This window comes from Sceloporus occidentalis, unplaced genomic scaffold, assembly GCF_023333645.1.
Source record: "Sceloporus occidentalis isolate IW3139 unplaced genomic scaffold, rSceOcc1.0.p SCAF_3, whole genome shotgun sequence".
NCBI lineage: Eukaryota > Metazoa > Chordata > Lepidosauria > Squamata > Phrynosomatidae > Sceloporus > Sceloporus occidentalis.
The window spans coordinates 203,547,752-203,569,127 of record NW_028316983.1 but is presented as its reverse complement, the minus strand read 5'-3'; the positions used below and the strand labels follow the sequence as shown (position 1 = coordinate 203,569,127).

General features: G+C 39.2%; 1 protein-coding gene across 1 annotated transcript; it reads left to right on the top strand.

Moving 5' to 3' along the window:
- The first annotated feature begins 2,058 nt into the window (after window positions 1-2,058).
- Window positions 2,059-21,111, top strand: LOC149317366 (alpha-tocopherol transfer protein-like). Its single transcript, XM_089517370.1, has 5 exons — window positions 2,059-2,253; window positions 13,372-13,525; window positions 13,763-13,956; window positions 14,912-15,022; window positions 17,650-21,111. The coding sequence occupies exons 1-5, from the start codon at window positions 2,059-2,061 to the stop codon at window positions 17,821-17,823; spliced, it is 828 nt and encodes a 275-aa protein (XP_089373496.1). The 3' UTR covers window positions 17,824-21,111.
- The last annotated feature ends 265 nt before the right edge of the window (window positions 21,112-21,376 follow it).

The following is a 21,376-nucleotide window of genomic DNA, read 5'->3' as shown; positions in this document are numbered from 1 at the left end:
ATTTTTGCCTGAAAACAAGACTTCTTAATAGCTAGCCACACTCTCTTAGAGAGCAATGGCAAACCTCATCTGGACTAAGAAACCCTTTGATAGGTTCACCTTAGGGCTGCTATAAGTCAGAAATGGCTTGAAAGTTCACAACAAACCTAAATTAACAGAGGACAAAATCCTACACCTTAAGCACTTCTGTCAAAGTATATGTATATGCCTTCATGTTACTGATTGACCTGTAGCAGGCCCTTCTACTATAAGAGGACTGTCCTTTATTTCGGCTTATAAGTGGTTAAAAACAGTGGTGTAATATTTATTAGGCAATACTAGGCTCTGAACTTGATGCTCTTACAGCCTCTTCCACCAACTCACTTTTTCCAGGGTATTGGCTATTACTTCACTTCAAATACAGTAAACCACATTGATGTGTTTGCACATTCATTCTACTGAGTGGGGCCCAGGATTTCCTGCCCAAATTCACACCTGGCTGCATCACTGGCTACAAGGATATCACTTTACACATGGCTAGGGACACTCTTTATTTTTTAAAGTAACTTTCCAGGCTAGCTGAGAGGAGCTAAATTCTCCCGTTCTCCCTTTGTTGTGGTGGTGATGTACCTTCAAGTCGAGTCCCACTTAGGACAAGCCCTATCTTAGGGTTTGCTCAGGGAAGGTTTGCCCTTGTTTTTCTCTCAGGCGGAGAGAGTGTGACTTGCACTGGCTTCCAAGGGAATCCCAAAGGATTCAAGCCCTTATATTGGACTCTGACAAACCTCCTCTGAACAAATCTTGCCAAGAAACCCCCAGAGATGGTCCAGAGCCCCCCAAGGCAGCCTTCCACCTTCCCTCCCTGCAATGCTTCCCCAAACCCCTCAGTCCCAGGGCCCCCTTTCCGTCCTTCCCACCAAGAGAGACATTGGACGACTTCAGGCAGGCAGAGAGGTGACCAATCCATCCTCCTTTTCCTTGACCTGTCCTCCATTTTCCTTTTCCTGTCCAGGAGGGATTCCAAAATGTCCTCCATTTTGAGAAGCATGAGTCTATACAGCGGGTCCTTGTTATCCACTGGGGTTTGATTCTAGGACCTCCTGTGGAGAACAAAATCCGTGGGTGCACAAGTCCCATTAAATACAATGGCATAGGAAAATGGTGGCCCTTATATAAGAGGGCAATATCCAGCTTTGATATGTGGAATATATATATATATATATATATATGTACTATATATCCACATACAAAGGGAAAGAGAGAGAATATTTTCAAGCCATGGATGCTTGAACCTGTGGATAAAATAAATCTGTGGATAAGGAGGGCTGACTGTATTTCTATGATGCAAAAATATGGCCACGTTAGTCTGTAGAATCAGTTTGTAGCGAGATCTTGCAGCACCTTTGAGACTAATTGGAAGAATACGTAGTTTTTTGTGGCTTTTTCAGGCTCTGTGGCCATGTTCTCGAAGAGTTTATCCCTGAAGTTTCACCTGAATCTGTGGCTGGCGTCTTCCCTGCCTTAATAGTCTGTAGAATCAGTCTGTGGAGAGACTGAAAGAAAGAAACGGGCAGCAGGAGCATTCCTAGACTTCAGTCAACTTCAGCAATGCATCTGAGAAAGTAGACTTTAGGAAAGCTGCTGCTGAGTGAGTCTCAAAGGGGCTGCTACAAGAGCTCTCTGCGAGCCATTATGAGGATTCCGAGACCTGAGTCTACTCCCTCAGGTGCATTTGGCTCTTTATTTCAGTGAGTCCCAAAGGTGGGACTGTATTTCTCTGAGGGCTTTTTCAGCTTCTCCTCCCTTTCCCTGGCCTCGTCCATCCTCTGCCTTGTGACCTGAGGTTGCCCAGGGCCTTTGGCCCTCGCCTGGGGCCGAGAGGAGGGCGGAGGGGGGGGGGGCTGCCTGCCAGACGTCCTTGGCCCTGCTCCGAGCCTCCTCCGGCCTTTGCCAGCGGCTGCTCCCTCGGCCTCCGACCATTATGCAACCCAGCAGCCTCCCTCCCTCCCTGGCAGCAGGGCCAGGAGCCCTTCCCGGGGAAGCCTTGGCTGCAGAGGCTGGAGCAGCAGTAGCAGCGCCATGAGCAGCCCAGGCGAGGAGGACCTCAACCAGCTTCCAGACGAGGCGCCCCTGGTCAGGGCAGCAGTGGCAGCCTTGAGGCGCAGGGCCCAGGAGGAAGAGGAGGGCTTCCAGGCTCTGCCCTTCCTCCTGGACGAGGCCCACCTGCTCCCCTTCCTGAGAGCCAGGGACTTCGACGGCGAGTTGGCCTGGAAGGTAAGGGCAGCAGCAGGGGCCTCCCAAGCAGCAGGGAGGGGGGCAACCTTTGCCTTCACTCCGGGTGGCACCCCCTTCGCCCCCTGACCTCCTGCTGCTTTCCCACAACATACAGCACCCTTCTTCTTGTTGTTGTTGTTGTTAGTTGCCCTCCAGTACTGCACTTAGGGCGGGAAAATGAAATGCACAGATAAAGGATGGGAGACACCTGGCTGAACGAGACGACATGTGAAAGGGATCTGGGAGTCCAAGTAGACCACAAGTTGAACATGAGTCAACAGCGTGATGAGGCAGCTAAAAAGGCTAATGCGATTTTAGTTTGCATCAATAAAAGTACTGTGTCTAGATCAAGGGAAGAAATAATGCCACTCTATTCTGCTCTGGTCAGGCCCCACCTGGAATATTGTCTCCAATTCTGGACACCACAATTCAAAAAGGACGTTGAGAAACTGGAGCGTGTCCAAAGGAGGGCGACTAAAATGGTGAAAGGTCTGGAAACCATGCCCTGATGAAAGACTCAGGGAGCTGGGGATATTTAGCCTGGAGAAGGGAAGGTTAAGAGGTATGATAGCCCTGTTTCAATATTTGAAGGGATGCCATATTGAGGAGGGAGCTGACTTGTTTTCTGCTGCTCCAGAGACTAGGACCTGGAATTATTATTATTATTATTATTAACCTTTATTTATAAAGCACTGTAAATTTACACAGCGCTGTACATACAGTCTTATTAATTGGACGGTTCCCTGCCCTCAGGCTTACAATCTAACAATGGATGGAACAATGGATGTAAGCTCCAGGAAAAGAGATTCCACCTCAACATTAGGAGGAACTTCCCGACAGTAAGGGCTGTTCGACCGTGGAACACATTCATTCCTCAGAGAGTTCTGGGGGCTCCCTCCTTGGAAGTCTTTAAACAGAGGCTGGATGGCCATCTGTCAGGGATGCTTAGATTGAGAGTTCCTGCATGGCAGAATGGGGTTGGACTGGATGGCCCTTGTGGTCTCTTCCAACTCTATGATTTTATAATTCATAGTGATACCATGGATGAGACATCTCCAAGAATCCCTATCCTCCACTGCCTTGCCCAGATCCCACAAGCCCTTGCCCATAACCCCCTGATTGAGTCTATCCATCTGGTTTGTGGTCTTCCTCTCTTTTTTCTACCCTCTACCTTACATAACATTATTGTGTTTTCTAGTGATCTGTGCCTTCTCATGATGTGGCCAAAGTACGATAGTCTCAACTTGAACATTTTTGCTTCCAAGGAAAGCTCTGATCTGATCTGTTCAAGAACCCATTTGTTTGTCTTCTTGCCTGTCCATTGCATCCAGCACCACATTTCAAATGAGTTGATTTTATTCCTGTCTGCTTTCTTCACTATCCATACATGGTAACAGGGAATACAGTGGCCTGAACGATTCTGACTTTAGGGCTCAGTTGTATATCTTTGCTCTTTTCCAATTTTTTCATAGCAGCCCTTCCCATTCCTAGTCTTCTTATTTCTTGACTGCAGTCTCCATTCTGGTCAATGTTTGATCCTAGATATGGGAATTCTTGAACTATTTCAATTTCCTCATTGTCTAGATTGAATTTGTGTATTTCTTCTATAGTTATTATTTTTGTTTTCTTTATGTCCACCAACAGACCTGCCTTTGAACTTTCATCTTTGACCTTCCTTATTAACTATTTCAATTCCTGAATGTCTTCTGCTAATATTGTGGTGTCGTGGGCATAGGTTGTTAATGTCGCTTCCTCTTGTCTTCATTTTTCCTTTTTCTGAATCTAATTATGTTTTCCTTATGATGTTTTCAGCACGTAAGTTAAACAAGTAAGGTGATAGGATGAATCCTTAGGTGTGTTTATTTGGACACTCGTTCCTCCACATTTGTGGCTTTGATTATTCATGGATTTTATTAATATCTTCTCTCTAGAAATATTCTAGGTCCTCCAGTGCAGCTCTGTACTCAGCTTTAACCAAAAGTCACATTGAAGGACATAGAGATTCTTAGAGAGAACACACCAGCAGTTATCTGTAGCTCCTCCAGTGCAGTTCTGTGGTCCATGTCTGGAAGATGTTGACCACAGAGTTGCACTGGAGGACCCAGAGGTTCCTAGAGAGGTGTTCTCTCAGGTAAAAACAAAGTGTTTTTGTTATTTGCAGTTTTTCCACATTCATGGAGGCCCTGTGCCCCTAACCTCAGCAAATGTGGAGGGACACGTGTACTCACCTTACTCATCAGTCGTAATTCCCATATCTCACCAAATGGAATAGTCTTCTGTGGGTTTTCCAGGCTGCTTGGCCACATTCTGGAATAATTTATTCCTGACATTTCACCTGCAACTGTGACTGCAGCGACCCTAATGATGCCACTGGGTAAAAAGAGAAACCACACATGAGGGAGATTGTGAGGGAAACAGGTGGGCTCCCAACCTGGCTTTCCTGAGAGGTTCCTGATCATTTTCTTTGGTTCTTCTTGTGTGTGTGTGTTGTTGCCTTTAAGTCATTCACCACTTAGGAACTTAGATTTGGGTGTGTATGTGTGTGATGAGGCATGTTTGCTTACTTTCTTTCCTAGGCTACAGGATGAAATCCCAGCCAGTTTGATTCCAACTTCCAGTTGTTCCAAACTGGCTGAGATTTTTTTTTTGCGGGAGGGGGGGTGGATGAATCATGTGTCTTGGGTTTTATATCTGAAATACTGGAGGGTATGCTCAAAATTTCACAAAGCAATTAGCATCCTCTGCCAGTGCCTCCCCAAACTGCAAATCCCAGGATTCTGTAGGATACAGCCATAAATTTGATAAGGGTCACTCAAATCTATCATAGGGTTTCTTGGAAACAGAAGCTTTCGAAGTGTCTGATTGAGGGAGGCAATAGTGCCACTCTATTCTGTCCTGGTCAGGCCTCACCTGGAATACTACTTTTAAGAAATACAAAGAAAAATCCATCCGTGATACTTTTATTGGCCAACCAAAATGCACAATATACTTGTTGCAAGCTTTCGAAGTGTCTGATTGAGGGAGGCAATAGTGCCACTCTATTCTGTCCTGGTCAGGCCTCACCTGGAATACTACTTTTAAGAAATACAAAGAAAAATCCATCCGTGATACTTTTATTGGCCAACCAAAATGCACAATATACTTGTAGCAAGCTTTCGAAGCTCCATGGGCTTCTTCATCAGGCAAAATGTTACAAACTAAATAGGAGTAAAAAAAATGGATATGTTAGTCAGATGCCTGCATGTTCCTCCTCCTTTTGGCCATGCAGCAATAGGGAGATTTTCAAAGTCCAGGAAATCTAAATCTAAAGTCTATGTGCATCTCAACAGGGACCTCTCTTTTGCAATCCAATATGTCTCCATTCCAGTGAAGTCACAGGCCTCTTTGTAGGCAGAGAAAAACAATGGATTCCTCAAGAAGTTTCTATGTTTTTGCATCAGGAACATTTTGGTGATGTAGAGGTAAAACATGCAAATTCAGTCCAAATTCCCATGTTTTACCTCTACATGTTTGCGTTTGTTAAATGGCCAACACAGCTACCCCTGAATGTTTACTTTTGAGAAATTACCTTTAATTAAATATTCTGAAGAAAGCATTAGGATTTTGGTTTTGCATGTGCCTTGCTGGTGCCTGATAGATCATAAAAGGGGAAGCTGCACTTTAGTAGTTAGATAGCTGCTGGCTGAGTCATTGAGGAATTCTGATTGCAGGTAAAGAGTTAAATGCATCCAGATACCACACATCTGATCACATTTATTTGTCTCCACCACTGCATTTGCTTTCTAGAAAGAGAAGGAGAACCACTTGCGGAGTCATATGTGAACTGGCCCTTAGATTAAGGGTATCACTTCATTGTATGTCACTTTAAAAGCAGTGGTTCCCAATCTTTGGTCCTTCAGTTTTTTGGACTTCCAACTCCCAGGCAGCAGGGTCAGTGGTCAAGAATTCCAGGAGTTGAAATCCAAAAATCTATAGGACCAAAGGTTGAGAACTACTGCTTTAAAGATAAATTAATCTTGGCATAAGATTCCATAGGTATGGTCGCTTTGTGAACAGTGTCCACAAACGCTAATACCATCTATTGCTGCTATTTTTATTACACTATAGTAAATTTGTTAGTCTTTAAGGTTACGCAAGGCCTTTTGTTGCTATATGTGAGTCATATACTTAATAAGCACACTCCCCAACAGCCAAGGAAGGGTGTATACTTTGAAATTTTATACTTTGCTTCATCTGTAATTAAGATGTGCAAAATAAGTGGGTGGGGGTGGGGGGGAACAAAATCTTCATGGCCCAGAGTACCTGGATGAAGGATCAGATAGGAACTGGAAATCAATTTATTTAGGACTAAAACCAATTGCTAGTTCCAGCTAGAGCAGATCCATTGAATGAATTGCTGAATGGTAAATCAGCACCTAGGCAAACCCCACTGATAAAATGATTCACCTCTACCTAGGAGTAGCAACTAGATTTAAGGCAGGAGTGGGAAGTGTGTTGTCATCCAGATGTTGTTGAAGTGCAACTCCCAGCATTCCTACGGATTTAGGTCTAAACAAATTAACAGCACCTCACCAACTGCCAGAGCTCTCTCTGAACAAGATTTGTTTTACATATTTACTTAAAGGGTTTATATATTGATTTTCTGCCCACTAGAAATGGTTCGAAGTCCTGGTGATCACTGGAACGTCTATAGCAGTGTTCCCAATAACACAATACTGTACTACGAATTCAGTTTATTCAGAGTCCTGATGAAATGCCACATCAGTACTGTAATACCATGTCATTTAATTCCCTCTGACCACATAAATAAAATAAATAAATAAATAAATAAATAAATAAATAAATAAATAAATAACAGTACTATCAACAGCAATGGTAGGTGGAGAGGAAGGAAGGAAATTTCCTCTTGCTCATGCACAGAGGCACAGCTATTGCCTTATTTATGTTGATAATGATACAGACATTCTTCTCATACACTAGCACCCTTATTTAACACACATGAACTCAACACACTTCATTTTGCACATGCATATGTCCATCATACACTTGTGTGTGATACATACTTACACTAATACATTTGAAAACATGAAAAGAACTTGCAGCAGGAGGAAGAATAGTGTAGGTTTCATTCTCTTGCTTTCAGTGTTGGTTGCTATGTTCTGGGGAGGTAGAAATACACAGTTATCTCTTTGACAATAATAATTCTCCCAATTGTATTTGCTCATCTTTTGGAAACCTGAAACCTACTACTCATGCACTCATGAAGTATCATTTGAAGAGGAATGCCAAATTGATGCCCTCTTTACTCGTGTTTAAACGTCTTAAAGGGAGTATGCAGAATTATCTCTGTGTTTAGGAGGGATTCTGCTTTAGGTATAAGAATGAAATAGTTACATAGTTACTAGCATTGCCAATTTCTAGGGAATTCCCTGGAATCCGGGGAATTTAATTAATTTCTTTCTGGGGATTTTGACAGAATATTCCAGTAAATATTGGGGAATTCTGGGGAGTTGGGATTTTGGTAAAACATTCCGGGAATATCTTCGAGGCTTGATGGCAACACTGATGGTTACCCCATTTAATGCCTAGATGAAATCATTTATTTAGTGTATTCTAAAGTTGGTTACCTTTGGTTTAATGGTGGCCCTGTGTGCATGTAATTATCCACAAAGGACAATAGCTTTAGAATATATCTAAGAATGCTGGCAGAGTTCTAATCATACATTGCCATTCAAACTTTCCTCTTTCAAACCTTTCATGGCACAGCAATTATTGATTCACAGTTACAATAGAGCAAAATGCTGCAACTATTATTGCTATGAATGGCAACATTGATTTTATTCATAGGTGGATCTAAACAAAGCAATATACATCTGGTCTACAGCCTAACTCCTCATTGGATCGATAACAAATGTATGTGCACTAGCATTCTTTACTGTTATGACTGTGACAGAAAATCTATTATCTCTACTACATCAAGCAGCTTTCCTTTGAAAACCTGAAAAATTGCAAGGACATAAACTGCATTGTAATCTGGGAATACAACATACATATTGCCCATGCTTTGCTATTGAGTGTGTTAGAAAATAGCTTATTTTGACTGAATTCATATCTCCTGATTTCATGTCTTCTTGTGATCATCACAAAATCTTCTCTGTTCCTTCACCAAAATTATTTTCTCATCCTCCTTTACAGCAATTACTGATTTTCCAGAGCCATTGCAATAGTTCAGTAGAGCTATTCAGCTAATTTATAGGAAAATTATCTATCTATCTATCTATCTATCTATCTATCTATCTATCTATCTATCTATCATCCATCCATCCCTGCACCTGTAAAACAGAGATTCAGAAACTGAGGAACTAATGTCCTTGTAAAGTGATATGTTACAGTCCTTAGAAAGGTCCTGTCATTTCCTTTTTTTTTATGGAAGCTGATTTCATTCCTTCCTTGTGGCAAGAAGCTGCATACAGACTTGAGAAGATCCTCAGACCACAGCAAAGTATTGCAGAATTACTGTGACAGAATCTTAGTCCTTGATCATTATCTCATCTGATTGTTATTAGAATATTAATTCTTGATTAATTATTTTACACCAGGATTAGGAAAAGTGTTCTTGGCTTGAAATTCCTAGCATTCTTCACTATCCTGGCTAGGAGTGATCAGAGTTGCAGTCCAACATCATCTGGAGGGCCACATTTCCCCCACACCTATGTTATACCCATGGTAGTTCTAATCAAAAGCATGATTTCACTCACTATTATGTTTAGTTTTTTGTGGGTTTTTTGGGCTATGTGGCCATGTTCTAGAAGGGTTTCTTCATGACGTTTCGCCAGCATCTGTGGCTGGCATCTTCAGAGAATGTTTGCCTGGAAAGGACTTGGGTATATATATTGTGTGACCTGGAAAGGCAGGAGTGATTTGCATGTATATTGTTTATTTCTAAAGTTTATTATGTTTATTTCTAAAGAAACACTTTTGTTCACTGTTGCATAATCTTGGGAAATGAAAATGACCCATAATAACAATTGGACAGTTTTCAGCTTTGTTTTCCTCATCTGTTGATGTTATGTCTGTAAAGACCAAATAAATGGCTCCATGCCTGTCTGTTCCCCTGCATCCAGTTCTAATCTAGTACAAAGTGTTCACAACTGAACAGTTCTCTTCTTCACAACAAGATACTAATGGATGAGGTAAAGTTTTGTTAACTTCATGCCCCTTCAAGCAGCAGCTAATCTTGAATCTATTCACTATAACACTATCCTGTTTTTCTATGGTTTGGACACTTACAAGGGGGGATAATAATATTATTTGTGCACAGTGTCCATGATGCTGTATTTAGCTTCATATCCACCTTAATTAAATCACTAAGGTCTAGAACACACTACAGAAATAATCCAGTTTGAGACTGCTTTAACTGCCCTGGCTCAGTGCTACGGAATCGTGGGAATTGTAGTTTGTTGTGGTACCAGCACTCTCTGCCAGAATTCCTTGGCACTGAGCCAAGGCAGTTAAAGCAGTCTCAAACTGGATTATTTCTGCAGTGCGTTTTGGATTTAAATTGTGTCTACCAGCCCTTGACTTGAAGGCACATGACATCAGCTGCTGTAAGTGTCAGGGGTCTGTTCCCCAGTCAGCCAGGAAGCAGGTTACTGAGGTTCGCACCCTCTCTCATGAGTAATTTCTGTTGTGACAGTCAGAAGCAGGGTTCCAGCCTCAGTTCCCCCTTGAACCAGAGATCCCTGGTGAGAAGGAGGATGGAAATGTTCTCTGCTTCCAAACTGACTAGTGGGAAAGACATCTGTCGCTCGCACTGTCTTCTGGCCAGTAAATCAGGACTGGGGGGACTTTAATGATCCATACACACTTCTTAAATACAAACTAGTCACAAATGATGACTCTAGGTGCAAAACATGCTGCAGAAATAATCCAGTTTGAGAACGCATTAACTGCCCTGGCCCAGTGCAAAGAAATCATGGGAATTATAGTTTGTAATGTCTGCAGAGCTCTCTGATAGAGAAAGCTAAATGTCTCACAAAACTAGAGTTTCCAGAATTCCTTAACAAGGCAGTTAAAGTGGTCTCAATCTGGATTATTTTTGCAGTGTGTTTTGCATTTGTAACTGCTGTAGTGAATTCTGGCCCGTTTTTAATAAAATACAAAAGATAAATGATATTTGGAGGCTTTCAATGTGGATTGTGATTTTGTACTGAGCTCCTACTTGTTTGAGGTTTGTAAGCAAGCCTAAGGCAAATAACTTTTCACATAAACAAGTTACAGAATGTGCTACTGCAAGATGTTGTAACATACAGCAGGGTTTTAAAAAAGGATTATACAACATTTGGTGAATCAGGGTATCATAGTTATTGGCTTAGATAATTGAAATGAAACTTCAGGACTGTTGCATTTCTGATTGTTACTGGGTGCTGAGAACAACCAGAAATGGCAGACATCATTGTGTGCCACTTGAGAATTACTTGGGGATATGAGGCTGAGTATTTTTTTTTAATTAATACTGTTGGCCTACATGTATAGTTTTCTGGGTTTTCTAATAAGTGTGTGAACAGTCAATATGCAGATTTTGTCACCTCCTTTTCTCTGTATGTTTATTGCCTTTTTGTAAGATGTTTTATCCCACAGCTCTTCTTTCAAGGCTCCAACATGAACAGTAAAGGGTGGGGAGGCTACCACATAACATTTGAGGGAGGGCTATCGGGGCTATAACCTAGGCTGTCCCTCCCCAATTTGGTATCATATAGATCTGTTGGACTATAACATATTTATCTTCCTGGTCATTTGGGAATGATATGGACTGTTATCACTATATTTGGAGTGTACCATGTGAAGAAGGGCTGCCCTAGGGTGCAGCTCCCCTAAGGTGGAAGGACCTTACCTGGCAGCCCTACATAAGGGAAAGCTCCAGTTTTATTTAAAAAAACAAGACAAAACAAAACAGAAAAAAAGCATCCAGTTGACAACAGAGAAAAGGGTAAGAAGTGAACAGCTAATAAATATTGATATGAATGTTCTCCATATGATTGATAGGCAAGTTGTACATGAGAAGTACTATGAGAAACCAGTATAGCACTGGCTACTTTTCATTTAAATATTATGTAATAAGTAATGTGTTGACACTGTCTGCCTACTGCAAATGTTCACAACTCAGTCCAATATGAACTGAATAGTACCAAATTTCCCACTCTACAATTAAACAAATTGCAACCAATTTGCATATAAGACCCCTGTGTTGGAATAAAAGGCTTTCCAGTAAGTAAGTTGTTCCAACATGGAAGACGATCATTTTCAAAATAAATCACCATTTCACTCAGCTCATCTTTTCATAAATGAAGAACTGTGTTTATTCCTTGACAAAGCAGAAAGCCTAAGGATAACTATACTGAAGTCTAGGGCCATGCCTAGATCTAATTGTGTTATTGGCCTTAGTGAATTGGATCAGATGTGTTAGTAACTGCTTAGTTATTCCTTGCCAAAGAAGAAAAGCCTGCAGTTCCAGTAACAGGAAGATGTATGTACAGGAATTGATCGTGCTGTTTTAGAATGGCAAATTAAGGCTTTCTATTTGTAAAGATACTAGATTTCAAATTGCTAGAAATATTTGGTTTTTTCCATGCTTTCATCTTCACAATTGTTACACAATTTCAAGCTTTGTCAGACAGCTGTTGTGGTTCTGTCTGAATATCTCCCATTGGGCTGTACTTCGTGTTAATAACAGGGCAATGACATTCAGATAGCAGAAACTTAACCCACAGAAACTTTGCTCTCAATGGATTTGATAATGGACCAATGTAACACAATATCTGCATTTTAAGGGGATTCCTTTGACTATGGTTAAAGTTCTTTGCTAACAAAAGAGTTACTGAAATACATCTCAATCCATTTGGAATAGTGATAGAATAAATTGTGAGCATTTTAAGCTTTCTCTGTGAGGTGGAAACAATAAAATACATTGTGAAAAGCATCAAGTATAATGTGGTTTCTGGTCAGGTAACAGGTCTAACACAGTAGTTCTTTTTTTCTTTTTTTTCTTTTTTGAATGTTAATACCTCCTTCAGAAGTTGTTTCTAGACAATGCTATTTTTTGTGTAACCAGAAAAATAATTATGTTAGTATATAGTCTTGCTACAGAAATCATTTATGATCATAACATTTACCAGTGATGTCTTGAAAGTTATGTTCCTGCTTTGCCATACAATCACATAGACATTTGCTCAGCAGAAATCTTTGTGGAGTTAACTAGGATATGCTTCCAGATAACTGTGTATAGTATTGCAGATTAATGACTATTTTTTTCCATATTTTGATAATGGATGAAGGTATAGTGAAATAGATAAATACATTGTAAAGAGCCCTTTAGTTTGTATAGAAATAGTAATTATAATAGGAGATTTTGCCTTGCAGTTTCTTTTGCTAGCAACTGATGGGGCCTGGATCAAGTTAACAAAGATATAAGCTCTTTGTAAATAAATTACTGAGGGAGGGAAATAAGAAATTATAAGACAGAAAACTCCATCCAGCATAAATTATTGTGTTTGATTTTAGCCATTCTATATCTTAATCTATCTTTGGAGAAACAGAAGAAACAGGCAGATTTTAAAATGTATGAATAATTTCCTTGAAAGGATCAGTAAATTATGTTGTGGACTAGTAAACAGAATGGTAACAGTTGGTTTGCAAATCTCTCCGGTGGTTTGATTCACAGTAAATTTATTGAAATTATAATTTTTTATCTATCAGTTTTTATCTGTGCTAATTCCTACTATCATTTTTTATCCATGCAAATGTATCAGTTTTTATCAAATGCTGACTCATTTGCAAAATATAAGAAGTAGAATTACAGATATTAAAATGTAGCCAAACAGAATTAATAAAATGTATCTGCATATAGATTGTAAATTCAGTGAAAATACAGTGCAGTACATGTCTGCTCAATGGTAATCATTAGTAAATCCTGTTGGACTTATTTCTACATTGGCCTAAATGAAAAATGTAGAAAGCCAATGGGAGAGAAGCAATGTTTCATAAAAATGATCTTATAAATTATTCCATAGTTATCTTGATATTTCCTGTCTGTCCCTTTTTCTGTTAATTGTTTTGTAGCTATTAAAAAACTATCACAAGTGGAGAGCTGAATGCCCAGAAATAAGTGCAGATTTACAGCCCTACTCAGTTCTTGGCCTGTTGCATGGTGGTTACCATGGAGTTTTGAAAGAGAGAGACCCAACTGGAAGCAAAGTGCTCATTTATAGAATTGGTAAGTAACTTTCCTTTGTGCAGCACTGTTATGTAGCCGCTCTGGTTGTGTTGCACAGAGAGGTGGGATACAATACATTATTATTATTATTATTATTATTATTATTATTTAGCTTCCTCTTATTTCAAACTTAACTATTGTTATGACTGAGCTGAATTAATAGGATAAGTTTTTATCAGTCAGTTAATAATCAGGAGAACCAAGAATGAATCACATGCCTCTCTTTCTTCCATTTAGCACGATGGGATCCAAAGATGTTTACAGCATTTGATGTGTTTCGTGTAAGCCTTATCACATCTGAGCTTATTGTAAGGGAGCTAGAGACACAGCGGAATGGAGTCAAGGTTATCTTTGATCTCCAAGGATGGAGATTTGCTCATGCCTTTCAGATCTCTCCAACAGTGGCCAAAAAAATAGCTGCCATCCTCACAGTAAGTCCTGGTGCTTAGTTCTAATTAATCATATCTATTGTTTGAGAAATATTTTAAAAAACATATAAATTCTACATTTTATAAATTACAAAAATAACTAAATAGCTTTCAGGACAGAGTAATTTAGTACAGCAGTTTTATATGATTTAGGAACAGCAGAGAAAACATAGGTATAGAAACAGAATAAATTTAATCACATTCTACTTCACTGAAAGAACAGTCTGTAGGATCTGTCAGCTATACCACTGGAGCTGACATTTACATGGCTGGAAGAGGGAATCCTCTTGGGCTGCATCCATACTGCAGAAATAATGCAGTTTGACACCACTTTAGCTGCCATGGCTCAATGCTATGGAATTCTGGGAAATGAACTTTTGTGAGACATGTAGCCTTCTTTGTCAGAGAGCTTAGTGCTGCAAAAAACTACAGTTCCCAGAATTCCCTAGCACCGAGCCATGGCAGTTAAAGTGGGGTCAGACTGGTTGATTTCTGCAGTGCTGATGCAGCCTTGGTAACCTTTCAGGCTATTTTGGAGGGAGGTCTCATTGTTTCAGTGTGGGATACCCCTCTGAAACAGCATAATTAAGTAATTTAGATACTTTTTGAAATGTTTTTGGCTGGAAAAATTGCTTTATCGATCAGATAAAATTGAGGTGCTGTTGGGGGTTCAAGGACCTCCCAAGGGTCATATGTGACCATATGCTTGCCTGCGGTTTATCATGATAAACTGCCTCATGTGGAAAATTATCTTTTGTTGGGAGTAGAATACACTAAAAAAAATTCATATATTTCCTGAGCACAGTTCCCATGTATTTCAAAAGGCAAGTGTGGTTATAGCAGGGAAATTATTCTGTATTTTGAACATGCTGACAATTTATCATATGAATATAAGCATCAGAATTACAAAATTTGGAACCTTGTATTATGTTCCCTCTCTTGTTTTTTCTTTTTGCAGGATTCCTTCCCACTAAAAGTTCGAGGTATCCACTTGATTAATGAGCCTTTGTTCTTCCATCCTGTCTTTGCCATAATTAAGCCCTTTCTCTCTGAAAAAATCAAGGCGCGGGTGAGTGAAGGTGAACATTTTTTTCTAAGAAATTTGTGCATTTAATCAGTTCAGCCTAGGGTTATTTTAACAGGACTGCAGGAAATGTGGGAGGAATGGGAGGCACTTGCTAGCTCTACCTCCTCTGCTGTTCTTTTCATCACCTTCCTCATACAGAGGGCAACCTCCTGAGGAGGAGAGAATCTGCTGTTCATGGAGGCTTTCCTAATTGTTTGAAACCTCAGAAAATCACAAGTAGCACTTATATGGACAGAAGAAGCACTCCTCTTCAGGGCTACTGTCCATGTCAATAGGGTGATGGAAATGTGCAAAGAGAGGGTCAGGGCTAATATGTTGTCCCTGCATGCCTTCTTCATTCATTGCCTTTAACCCAACATAGAATACCTGCATAAATTAGTTAAAATAATGATCTCAAATAATTTGTCTTTTAACTGCTGATACTACTTGGAAGTACTAATATGACCATTTAATATTTAGTTGTGGTCAGCAGTGTGCTAGGCTGTTCTAACTGGGAAATTTCTGCAAATACCTTTGGCCTGTGATACAATGTGGCTTTATTTATTTACTTATTTTATATGCCAACTTTCTCCCAGCATGGTATTCAAGGCAGCATACAACATTTTAAAAACACAATAAAGTTTTAAAACAAAACCCTTTTGATACAAAAGTTAAAACACAATTAAACTAACTTTGGTTTAAAAAACACAAGTTAAAAACAACTTTAAAAAAGATTTAGAACCTAATAAAATAAAAACACTGCAGACATGTCCATTAGAAGCTCTATCTGTTATAAACAAATAAAAAAGTCTGGATTACATAAACAGATTTGTGGTGAACGAAGTGCTCTGCCTTTTATTCAGGAAGTTAGAATGAACAAAGTTTCAGAAATCCCCTCTCCAGCTTGCTAGTAGCTAGTGCTCTTCTTCTTCTGATCCCATGCCCAACAAAAATCTCCTCTCCATAGTTCTACATAGAAATTTGGGATGGGGGGAATAGCTGTGACCCACAAAAGTCAGATGTAAGGGCAGAGAAAAGCTCCTCTCTCCCTTTGCACTGTGCTTTGTAGAAGCCATGAGCTGCTCTTTATGTTTTCTCCAAAAGCTCAGTGGGAAGGGAGAGAATGCAGCCTCTCTTCCCTCTCACCTTTCCCTTGGTTCTGTATAGTTCATGGGGGATTTGGTTTTCTTCCTTTCAGTAACAAAACAGAAGTCAGAAACAAAGTCACAGCTTTTGCAAAATCTTAGCAAGGGCTCAGAGAAAACACACCCCTTAAATTTATCTGCATGTACCACAGTGATCTCAGAGAATGGCTGGTAAATAAGGCAGATCCAAATGCATGGACTAAAAATCTTTCTACTCAGAATTAAAATTCTGGCCAGTGAAAGAATTTTAATGTCCTGCTACCTCAGTACCTATAACAAAGGTTTTTCAATGGGAAGACACAGATTATGGGGGAAATTCATATGGGAAAAGCCAACAGATCTACAGTGTGAAGAGTAGCCCCCCTCAGACTCAGGAAAGGGTAGCATTGAATAGAGATTTTAAAAATAATTATCAGCATCTTAGAACAATACACAGAAATAATCAGTATATGCAGCATATCACATTTCTAATATGTATCCACCAACCAGTCCTTAAAAGGATATGAGCAACCATATTTTGCATCTGCTGTCACTTCTGAACAACCTTGAAAAAAAGAATAATTAATAGCATGCATTTGTTGAATGTGGAAAAACTTATTCTCAAGACCACTTAATTTTAAGGCTACTATGGAGGGAAATAGGAAGTATAATCCAATGGCAATCTGAACGCAATCATGGGGTTTAACGTTGTTGTGTGATAGACTACCACATGCAATTCCGGGCAATGGCAAGCTATTTTGGGGCAATGGGAAGTCAGTTTGAACACAATTCGAATTCACATAAATTCTCTGAACTAGCGCATTCATGTGAATGTGTTCTGGCCCCACTTTCTTTTCATTCGAAATTAAGAGAAATTCTTCCTGTGTGATAAATTCCCAGGTTTTGTCTAGAAACTGCTGTTCTGTCCTAATACACTAAAAGTGGTTTGTGTCTGCAAATATTTGAAATAGCCTAGAGAGGGTACAAATTAGATGTTGGAATGGATATAGATATAATAAGAAATTCCTCTTATATAAAATGTAGGTTCAGTTAAATACAGACTAATGCTTTTGCTTCTGAAACAGTTTCACACCAGTCTATGACTCCTCTTTGAGAAAAAGAGTTCTTATATTGAAGACGTGTTGGCTACAGTAGGTCCAGTGTTGGGGAGGAAAAATGGGAGAAGTGCAGAATTTAGTTTTCTCATCACACCCATGTAATCATCCCCTCCCATGGCTTTATAGGAATTTGGAGGCGATTCATTCTCAGACACAGACTTGCCAGCTTTACATCTAGGTCACTCTGAATATTTTCCATGGTTGAAAGAGGTTCTGATGTACACCAGGTCTACTTAAATTTGTTTTGGTGCTTTTGACTATAAGATCAGTTCTCATATTAACTAAGACAAAGTTTTAGGATTTCTTTAATTGGATTATATGCTCCAGGAATGCCTTTTGGTTTACTGAATAAACTGTGCAAAAGTATAAACAGTTCATCTCATTACAGATCCACATGCATGGCTGTAACTATTCACAGAGTCTCCAGCAGCATTTTCCAGCCAACATCCTTCCAGAAGAATACTGCGGTGAGGAAATCTCTATTGAAGAGCTTTCCAAAGAATGGACTGACTTTATAATGGGATCTGCAAGTTATCTTCAGAGTATTTCTCTGCTTGGGTAGTACATTAAAAAGGTAGAAATGTTTTGTGGGAGGACTATCATAATTTAATTACTAGCCAGAGGGAGAGGGACCAGGGAGTGAGAGAGGAGAAATTAAATTAATCCCAATGGATCACTGGATTCAAGCTTTTGAGCTGATTCATATGTGCTTTGGCTGAGTCACTTCACAACCTGTTGAACAACAACTACAGGCACAGACTCGACTTAGATAATTGTATATTATGAAATAAGGATATTTCAAATAAAGCTACTGGAAAAAATGAGGAATAATATAAATAAATTTACATTTAGCTCTAAAGGGATATCTGCTTCCTAGAAGGCAGTATGCAACTTTGTACAGACAAAGTGCCTTGCTATCAGACTGGAGGACTAAAAAGCATAAGAACATCCTGTGTGGGGTCCAGAACTTGGAAGAGATATTTTTGTGAACCATACTAACTGGAAGTTGTAATCCAAAAAGGTGCACATTTTCCAAGGAGGCTCAGTACACGACTCTTCCAGTGACAAAATTAGATGCCTTAAAAAGCAGGGCAGTGTGGTAACAACCACATCCTTTTTCTTGCCTTAATATCTTGTTCTCTGAAGTTTGGTGCCTTTAAATCTGAAAGCTTTATTTATCTCTCGTGTCTAATAGACAGGGCTAGACCAATGGTGATGTTGTCTAATCTTCTTTAAAAAGCAGTCTAAACAAGACACTTTCTCTACTTCTTTTGATAATTAATTCCATATGTTAAATATATATTGTGTAAATTGTTTCTTCCGTCTGGTATAAATTTGCTGTCTGTGAAGGATACTGCATTTGGGATATTGAAATGGGATTAGATGTCTATCAGTGATGTTGCATTTGGGATACTAGAGGGGATTTGTTTATAACAGGGAAAGGTAAATCTGGGAGCCAGTTTTCTGCTTCTACAGTGATCTACAATGGGCCACACATTAAAATAAAGTAAATAAGCAAGGATTTTTGGTTTTCAAACATGGGTTTAACATTAAACAGTGCAGAGGAGCTGCAACCTATTTAAAGGATGAATTAGCCTCCTTTCAGGATTCACACTTTTTGAGGGGACAGTTCACGGACCATGGAAGTATTGAGGACCACAAAAGTAGCTTAGGCAAGCAATATTTTGTGCACCCCTGCCCTACAATAAAATCTAGTGACTAAGGCATCATATATAGTCAGTTTCAACCTATTCACGTTCACTCAGAGGCAACCCTGTGTTCAACGGAACTTTTTCTTAGTTTACAATGTATGTCTGTCCCTGTGTTCTCACTTACTGAGACCTAGACAAGTGAATATATAGGACTGCAGTTTTAGTTGTTATTTCATGGTAGAAATTGGCAAGGAGTTAGCAAGTAACTAAACAACATGCCCTTGGAAGCCATTAGGACAGTAAATATACTTAACACACGCTAGTGATTGTCTTATGGCTTCTAACTGTACCTGAAAGATTACCCATGTTTGAAATGTTTCTCAGCATTAAATCCAATTGCTGGTCCACAACTGGGGTAGATGTATTGAATCACTTGTTGAATAGTTAGTTTATATGTATGTAAACACCATTATTCCCATGGATCTTTCTTTGCTGAGACTAGCAATTGGATTTATGCCCTGATTTAAGTTAGCCTGCTTTGTTCAGGTGGGATAAATGGTAAGAGTAGTAGTACAATTATTATATTAGCTGTTAACCCTGGAAAGCTGACACTGGCCTAAAAGGGGGAATACTGTGAACATACACACAGAGAAAGGGTGTGTGTATAAAAAGTATCCTTTTAAAAAATGATGCTTTCTTCAAACAGGTAGTATCCAGTAATTCTGCTGGCAAATTACTGAGAACCAGTAGAGCCAGGTGGAGGTGATCCTCCTTTCCACTGCAGCCCTCTTGTGGATCCCCAAATGAGGGCCCCTTTGGAGGCAGTTTTTGGGTGGCTTGGAGGGCTGAAGGAAGGTGGGGTATTTCTACTGCAACTGCCAGCCGTTAATTCATAATCATGAGACTTGCTGCATTTTAACATAATCCTGGCTAATCCAGCATTCCCCAGCCTGGTATCCTCCTGTATTGCCAAATGTCAGGACAGTGGAAGTTCTAGTTCAAAATGGCTAGAGTGCACTAGGCTGAGCAACGGTCACCTAACAATTTAAGTTGGGGCAAACTAAAGCACACCCTGTTGAAACATCTCAAAGCACATTATGATGATGTTTCAGTGGTGTTATTATGGTGCCAGTGGCAGATACTTCCATTGAAGCTGAGTCCACCTCCTCAGGCAGTCCATTCTACAGCTGAATTGATTTACTGTGAGCAAGTTCTTCCTACAGTTTTGTTGGATGTTTTGTTTTTTAAACCACAAGCACTTTAACATAATGTCAACAAATAATAATCTGTCTCTCTCCGCTAAAAGTAGTACAATCGGCAGCTATTTTATAATTAACGCTGTGATGTCAAATTAACAATTTGTAAGCCACTCTGGGAATCTTTTTTTCTTTTCTTTTTTGCTGAAGAGCAGGATATAACTTCTCTAAATAAACAAAACTTTATATATACACACATTCACACACTTTGAATTATCTTCTCTGCTCTTTTATGTTCAGTAAGCAAACACACAGTGAATACCTTTCTAGTTTGTCATTCACTTGAATTTTATAACTGGATAGTGAGCTTTTTTAAGAATAAAAATTAAGCACAAAAAATTTAAACTGTGCATGTAATTTTGTACTTGACATTTTCTCTCTTTACCCAGAATACATGTATTTTCAAGCTACTTTCTACCCATGGAAAATTCCTGAGAGATTTCTAGTTTGTTTTAGGAAAAAATAAGACTTGTATTTGTTCAGTTCTGTATTACTCTGTACTCAGCATACAATTGTGGGCAACTTAACATCTTCCTATTGGAAATTTTCTTTTCAATCATTTCCTTAGTGTGCCGGTGGGCCTTTCATTTTACATAACCTACACAAACTGTAGCTGTTTATAGATAGTGGGAAATTCACAGCCATGACTGCTGTGTCACTTTGACAACTGGAAAAAAAAGTTAAATGTGAAAGTTATTTATTGACTCAACCATTAATGGGAAATATATATAGAAATTTGAGATACTCTGGATACATAATACGGAAAGTAACATGCCATCAGCAGGACAGAAGAAAACATTTAACTTCAAAGCAAAAAAGAAATTGCAATAATATGTTGCATCTTTGTACTTATATACTTTCTTAAAAAGCCATGAAATCATATAGAGAGACATCTAATTTTATGTAATTTTATAATTTTGTATACTTTATAGAAAATAAATTAATTTTTTTCCAAATGATTCTAGCTGTCCTGTCATTTATGTGTTTTAAACAACACTAATAGTGTTGAAACATTGAATGTTATTTCAGCACACAGTATTTTTGCTCATTGTTAGATCTAAAAGTTGTAAAATAGTGTAGTCATTGGAGAACAGTAGGACATACTCGCAGGTTAAGAATGCATTGGGTTGCCAAATAAGCAAAGTCAAAAGCCAGAACAAAGCAAAACAAAAACTTTAAAATATATATATGAAGTGCAAGTGTTCTC

Coding starts and splice junctions, on each gene's coding strand:
- LOC149317366 (XM_089517370.1), top strand. CDS start 2,059: ATGAGCAGCCCAGGCGAGGAGGACCTCAACCAGCTTCCAGACGAGGCG. Junction 2,254..13,371: donor ACGGCGAGTTGGCCTGGAAG/GTAAGGGCAGCA, acceptor ATTGTTTTGTAG/CTATTAAAAAACTATCACAA. Junction 13,526..13,762: donor AGTGCTCATTTATAGAATTG/GTAAGTAACTTT, acceptor TCTTCCATTTAG/CACGATGGGATCCAAAGATG.